Source organism: Trachypithecus francoisi, unplaced genomic scaffold, assembly GCF_009764315.1.
Source record: "Trachypithecus francoisi isolate TF-2019V2 unplaced genomic scaffold, Tfra_2.0 Lachesis_group5, whole genome shotgun sequence".
In the NCBI taxonomy this organism is placed as follows: domain Eukaryota; kingdom Metazoa; phylum Chordata; class Mammalia; order Primates; family Cercopithecidae; genus Trachypithecus; species Trachypithecus francoisi.
Window position 1 is genome coordinate 436,778 of NW_022681470.1, and position 7,885 is coordinate 444,662.

General features: G+C 39.1%; 1 protein-coding gene across 1 annotated transcript; it reads right to left on the reverse strand.

Moving 5' to 3' along the window:
• Positions 1-6,935: 6,935 nt before the first annotated feature.
• On the reverse strand, positions 6,936-7,885 carry LOC117074571 (olfactory receptor 2T5). Its single transcript, XM_033196175.1, has one exon. It carries the CDS (start codon positions 7,881-7,883, stop codon positions 6,936-6,938), a length of 948 nt encoding a protein of 315 aa, XP_033052066.1. The 5' UTR covers positions 7,884-7,885.

Below are 7,885 nucleotides of genomic sequence, written 5' to 3' on the forward strand. Positions count from 1 at the left end.
TCTTGCAGGGGTCCTTGGGAGGGCTGCCAGTGAAATTGGGGAAAGACCACAAGGAGAAGGAAACTTTCAGAACAACTTTGTAATAATCTTGACTAATGTGAAGTTTCCTGGACAGAACCTGGGGAGGGAAACTAGGGGTGCAGACACAAGCACAGAAGCTGAGGCAGACAGAGAGGCATGAAACCTAAAAGCCCTGCTTGCTTTCTTAATGAGGGGCTTGTAGACTGGGGCAAGTTCTCAGCCCTGCTCACCAGCTGCCTGGAAATAAACTCAGTGCTACTGGGGGCACAAAGTGGAGGTGAGACTGGCCTTTTGTGCTACGTCGGAGCTGGGTGAAGCCTGTAACTGCTGGTTTCCCCCACTTTCCTGGTAACCTGCATGACACAGCAGAGGCAGTCATAATCCCCTGGAAACATAACTCCATCAGTCTGAGGACCACACCCCAGTCCCACACAGCAGCCAAGGCAAGCCCCACCTAAGGACAGTCTGAGTTCAGACAGGCGTAACACTGCCCCCACCTCATGGCCTTCCTCTACCCACCCTGGGAGCCAAAGATAATCTCATGGGAGTTCTGAGGACCGCCCATTGCCTGAGAAATCCGCATATTTACCCAGGTAACCCTAAGGCAAGCTTGTGTCTTCCCTACACTACTGCAGCTGATGCACTCTTGAAAGAATCAACTGCTGGCTGGAGACCAACCAGCACACTTATAAAAAACACAGCCAAAGACCCTCACGGAGTCCACTTCACTCCCCTGCTACCTCCACCACAGCATGTGCTAGTATCCATGGCTGAGAGACCTGAAGACAGATCACCACAAGGCTCTTTGTGGACACTCTCCAGTACCAGCCCAGAGCACAGTAGCTTTGCTGGGTGGTTAGATGTGGAAGAGAAACAACAATCTCTGCACTCGGTTCTCAGGAAGCCCCATCCCTAGAAGAAGGGGTAGATACCACATCAAGGGAGCACCCCACGGGACAAAAGAATCTCAACAGCAGCCCTTTAGCCCCACATCTTCCCTCTCATATAGTTTACCCAAATGAGAAAAATCCAGGAAAACAATTCTGAAAATGTGACAAAACAAGGTTTTCTGACACTCCCAAAAGATCACACTAGCTCACCAGCAATGGATCCAAACCAAGGAGATACCCCTTAATTGCCAGCTAAATGATTCATAAGGCCAATTATTAAACTACTCAAAGAAGCACCAGAGAAAGGTGATTACCAACTTAAAGAAAATTTTAAAAACAAGACATGGATGGAAAAATCTCCAGAGAAATAAAACACAATCACAACTTCTGGAAATCAAGGACACAGAGAAAAATGCAAAAATTTGTGTACTTCTTTAGATATAACAAACCAATGATGCATGGCATCAGGATAAATTCAGAAATAATTACTAAACAAGATTCCATATGGTAGAGATGAGAAATTAGATTTTGCCTATGTTTCAGTGGGAGAACACCCATTTCAAACACCCAAGATTATAGAAGGATGAAAAATTTTAACTTTGAGCTGCTGAGGGAAGCTTGAAAATATTTAATTCTGACATTTGATATTCTTTATAACCATATTATTAATTACTCAGATGGTACTTAGGAATGAAGGCAAGTCACTAACCTACAAAAACCCCGAAGTACAAGGAAACAACAACAACAAAAAATCCTTTAAGACTGAGTCTCACTCTGTCGTCCAGGCTGGAGTGCAGTGGCGCAATCTCACTGCAACCTCTGCCTCCCCGGTTCAAGCGATTCTCCTGCCTCAGCCTCCCGAGTAGCTGGGACTACAGATGCATGCCTTCACGCCATGTTAATTTTTGTATTTTTAGTAGAGATGGGGTTTCACCATGTTGGCCAGGCTGGTCTGGAACTCCTGACCTCAAGTGATCTGCCCATGGTGTCCTCCCAAAGTGCTGGGATTACAGCCATGAGCCACCGTTCCCCCACTGATTGGGTTAATTCAATTGCTTTGTCTTCAATCTCTGAACTTTTTTTTTTTTTTTTTTTAATGCCAGTACCATCCTGTTTCGGTGTTTAATAGCTTTGTAGTATATCGGATAGTATGATGCCTATAGATTCATTCATTTTGCTCAGAATTGCTTTGGATATTTGGAGTCTATTTTGCTTCCATATGAACTTTAGGATTGTTTTTTCTATTTCTGGGAAGAATATCTTTTGTATTTGGATAGTGATTGCTTTAATTCTGTAGCTCTCTTTTGGTAGATGGACATTTTAATGATATCAGTTCTTCTAATCCACGAACACAGGGAATCTTTCCATTTGTTTGTGATTGCTTCAATTTCTTTGAGTTCTATAGTTTTTCTTGTAGAGATCTTTCACTTCCTTGGCTAAATGTATTCCTAGTTATTTTGTATTTACTTTAGCTTTTGTAAATGGGATTGCCTTATTTCACTTTCAGATTGTTCACTGTTGGCATATATAAATGCTACTAATTTTGTATGTTGATTTTGTATCTTGCAAATTTACTGAATTCATTTATCAATTCTAACAGTCTTTGCTGGTGTCTTTGGTATTTTTTTATACATGACCAAGTCATGTGTAAACAGGGAAAATTTGACTTCCTTCTTTCCAATTTAGAGGCTATTGTTTCTTTTGCCTAATTGCTCTGGCTAAGACCAGACACAGCTTCTTTTTCTTTCCTGATTTCATGTGAATTCAGGATGTTATTCTTGTTTTTGAATAGTTTCTAGTTGTGCTTTTGTGGGTGTGGATGAATGATGCCAGAGGATCTTCTATTCATCTATCTTGTTGCTATAACTCCTGAGTCTTTCTTGACTTTAAAAATACAGTTTGCTGTTAGAGTACAGAAACTCTAATTTGTGTACATTGATTTTATATCCTGAAACTTTCCTGAATTTGTTTATTAGGGAAGTTTTTGTTGAAGTCTTTAGTTTTTTATATGTAATATTACTTTATAAGCAAACAGAAATCATGTCACTTTTTCCTTTCCTATTTACGTTTTTATTTTCCTTACATATATATTGCTTTGTCTGGGACTTCCAGTACTATGTTACATAAAAGTGGCAAGAGTGAGCATTCTGGTTTTTTGCTGAATCTTAGAGAAAAAGCTTTCAACATTTCATTGTTAAGTATTGTGTCAGCTGTGGGTTTGTCACATGTGGGCTTTATTATGTGGAGATACATTTCTTGTATACCTAATTTGTTGAGAGTTTTGGAATTTTGTCAAATGCTTTTCCCCATCTACTTCATCACACAATTGTATCATTCATTCTGTTAATGTGCTGTGTGGTGTTTATTATTTTGCATCTGTTGAAGCACCCTTGCATCCCTGAGATGAATCCCATTTGATCATGGTGAATGCTTTTTGAAATGTTCTTTTAAATTCAGTTTGCTAACTTTTTTTGAGGAATTTTGCGTTCATGTTCCCAAAGGATATTGACCTGCAGTTCCTTTTTTGTTCCCGTGTCCTTCTGTGGCTTTGGCATTAGGGTAATTCTGGCCTTGTAAAAGGAATTTGGAAGTATTCCCACGTTTGAGAAGAATTGGTATTAGTTCTTTCCATTTCTGATAGAATTTTGCGGTGAGTCCATATTGTCCTGGGCTGCTTTTTTCCTTTTTGGTGGGAGGCTTTTATTACTACTTCATTGCATTATTCATTATTGGTTTGCTTAGATTTACTATTTATAATTCAATCCTCATAGGTTTTATGTGTCAATGAATTTATATCTTCCAGTTTATCTAATTTTTGGCATGCAATTATTCATTATACTTTCATAATCTTTTGTATTTCTGTGGCCCCAGTTCTAATGTTTCCTTTTACAATTTCTGACTTACTTTAACCTTAATTTTTTTTCCACAAAAAGACTTATCTGATGTTTTGCATTTTTTTATCATTTGTTTGTTTCTTCTTTGATTATTAATTTATCTACTAATTTTGGGCTTTTTTCTAGTTAATTAAGGTACAATATTACCTTTTCTTATTTGAGGTCTTTCTTCTTTATTGATGTAGCCCTTCATCGCTATAAACTTCCCCTTTGATCTGTTTCCACTGTGTCCTGTAGGTTTTGGTATGTTGAATTTTCCATTTTCATTTGCCTCAAGCAACTTTTTCTTTTTCCTTTTAATGTTTTCATTGACACACCTATTGTTTAGAAGCATATTATTTAGTCACCATTTATTTGTAAACTTTTGGAGAATTCTTCATTTACAGTTTAAACTGCTGTGATCAGAAACGATGCTTGATATTTTTTATCTTCTTAAGTCTTTTCCATACTAAACATGTGACCTAACCTAGAAAATGTTTCATGTGCAATTGAGTATAGTGTGTATTCTGCAGCTACTGAATAAAATGTTTTGCTTACACTTTTTAGGTCCATCGCCCTAGAGCGCAACTTAGCTGTTATTTCATTGTTGACTTCCTGTCTGGATAATCTTTCCATTGCTGAAAGTGTGGTGAAGTTTCTTAGTATTATTTTATTGCTATCTCTCCCCTTAGATCTATTAATAGTTAACTTTATATATTTAGGTGATCTAATGTTTAGAGCATATATAGTCACAATTATTATATACTTTTTGTTGAATTGGCTTTTTAGTCATTATATAAGATCTTCTTCGTCTCTCTACAGTTCTGGACTTGTCTATTTTATCTGATATAAGCATAGCTACTCCTGCTCTTTTCTGGTTACGACTTACATGAGATATCCTTTTTGACCACTTCACTTCAGTCTACATATGTCCTCGCAGGTTAAAATAATCTGTTGAAGGTAGCATTTTTTATTCATTCTGCCACTGTATGTCTTTTGATTGGACAATTTAATACATTTACATTCAAGATAATTTTTCATACATAGGGACTTAATACAATAATTTTGTTAGTTGTTTTCCAGTTATTTTGTAGAGTCTTTTTTCCTTCCTTCCTATCTTCTTTTGGGGCTAAGTGATGTTTTTTCTAGTGGTATGCATTGATTCCTTGTTTTAAAATATTCTTTGTCTATGTACTACAGGTTTTTGCTTTGTAGTTACAAGACTTACCAAAGATATTATGGCAGGTTATTTTAATCTGCTAAACTTAATGTTGAGCACAATAAAACTCTACAAAAATCATTTTAAGAAATTTTGCTATATTTCCTGTTACAAATACGTTTTAAAGATAACCATCAAATGTGTCTATAATTCAGCAAATTGAGAGTTGACACATGTTCTTTAACTCATCCAAGTTAGAGTATGCCTTTTATATTGTCTGAGTTCAGGATAAATTTTAAAAACTAGTTCTCTCGTATTTTTTCCAAAACACTACAGAATCTTTGTTATAGTCATAAAATAATTGGATGTGGGGAGAGAAGAGGAATCTGTACTTTTGAAATCACCTGATGATTCACAAGTTGGACAGTCAATTAGGAAATTATAGGCGTGCAGCTACCACAGCTGTGCTTTTATGTAACAGGTTCAGCAGGCCCCACCTCAAATGTCCTCCTATCAGCCTATCCTGGTGTAAAGGCACAGTGGACTCCACTTAGATCAACGTCATTTAGATCACCATTCTCATTTACCTGGTCTCCGTGTTTTTGGTCTCCAATTGATTTTATCTCCAATTGATTACCACACAAATATCATTTCCAAAATACAAATCTGATCATCTCACTATTGTTTTTAAAACCCTGGGCCACACAAGGGCAAGAAAGGAGGCCAAAATGAAATGAGAAAGAAGGATCTCCTGGAGCATTGCTCTCTCTGGCTTAGTCAGCCCTCTGTCTTTGCCCATGCTGTGCTTTTCCCCAGCAGCATGTCTCTCAGCATGTCTCCCTGGCTCCACTATCACACACTCAGCTGAGGGTAACTTCTAGTCACTCTTCAGCACTGAGCCGCAGAGTCTCCTCTCAGCTCCTTGTTTGAACTCAGCTGTCACAGATGGAATTAGTGTGTCCTTATGAGCTGTATACTTCACACCTGAGTATCAAAACTATTTTATTACATTGTTTGCATAAACAACTACATGTATTTTTCCAATTCCTTGGAAAAAGTAGCCATGTGTTTTCCAAATTTAATCTTATTTAGCTATTTTTAATTATAATAAAGCACAAAACATTTGTTGAATAAATGAAGGATTGAATGTTGAAGACATCACTCCTTGTTTGCATAACAAGTTACATGTTTGAAATCTCAGCTCAGGAATCACCCTGGGCAGGTAACCTTCCCTAAAACTCCTCCCACTCAGGTGTAATATTTTTTCTGCAGTCCATTATGTGATCTTACATCCTCAGTATACCATATGGCACTGAAGATTTCAGAGAGGCAATATCGACTAGATGCTGTCAGAATCAGGCCATGCAGAAAAAGGTAGCCCTCAATAAAGAAGGGGCAGTGACTGGATTTTCTCAGTAGTTATTAGACACAATGAAATGAGTATGATTTCTAAGATGTCACAATTCCACCAAGTGAAAAGAGAATATTTTCAAAAAGGAGAAAACCCTGGTATTTAATTATTTGTAAATGATTTGGAATTTACAGAAAACTATCATTAAAAAAAGTACAATTACTACCTACATACCCTTCACCTAGACTCACCTGTGGCAGCAACATTGTGCTCAGTCTGTTTCACTGCCCCCCCCTCTCTTCCTCCTTCCCTCTCATCATTTGAACACCTCAGGACCTTTATTTCTCTAAATATTTTATTATGCATTTCCTAAGGTCTTGAATACTTTTTCACAAAATTAAAGAGCAGTTATCAACTTCCAAAAATATTAGTACAACACAATCGTATAAGAATTTTGGGTGGACGAGGACGGCAAAATAGTTTCCACACAGTGAAAGAATTCTTCAACATGAGATGAAAATGAGATGAGACATCATTGTATGAGAGTCTAAGGAACAACATGGGGATAAAATCCTAAGTACCTGATGGGTAGAGAAAAGGAAAATAAATCTTTATATCCAAATTTCCTACTTCATAATTTCCTAAAGGACAATTCTCACAGTTAACCTTTTCTTCAGAACCCCCATGACATCCTTATTCCTAAGACTATAGATTAAAGGGTTCAGCACTGGAGTGAGGATGGTGTAGAAGACAGATACCATCATGTCCTTCTCAGGAGTGTGGTAGGAGCTGGGGAGCATGTAGGTGTAGATGGCAGTCCCGTAGAAGAGGATGACCACAGTCAGGTGGGAGGAGCAGGTGGCAAAGGCCTTTTTCCGGCCCTCTGCTGGGTTCATCCTGTGGATGGTGAGGAGGATGAGTAAATAGGAGCTTGAAATGACCGTCACAGGGATGAGGAGCATGAGGACACAGCATAGGTACATGAGGGTCTCATAGAGGGAGGTGTCCGAGCAGGATAGGACCGTTACAGCAGGGACTTCACAGAAGAAATGAGGAATCTCCCGGGATCTGCAGAACGGGAAGGTCATGGTGATGGGAGTGAGCATGAAGCCATCCACTGAGCCCAGGAACCAGCAGCCCGATGCCAGGAAGAGACACACCCTATGTGTCATGAGGACAGGGTAACGGAGAGGATGGCAGATGGCCACGTAGCCGTCACAGGCCATGGCGGCTAGAAGGAAAAATTCCGAACCTCCTAGTGTCAGATAGAGGAACATCTGCATCCCACACTCAGGGGCTGAGATCTTATTCACACCCATGACCTGGTCCAGGAGCATCCTGGGCACAGTGACAGAAATGTACACCATGTCCATGAGAGACAACTGACTGATGAAAAAGTACATGGGGGTGTGGAGGTGGGCGTCAGAGTGTATCAGAAGGATCAGGACAGCATTTCCAGACAATGCCATCAGGAAAACCACAAAAATGACCACACACAGTAGAGCTGGATGTTTGGATCGTCTGAAGAGTCCCATCAGGATGAAATCCGACCATCCAGTGTGGTTGGCCGTCCAGGTGGTGTTGGCCATGA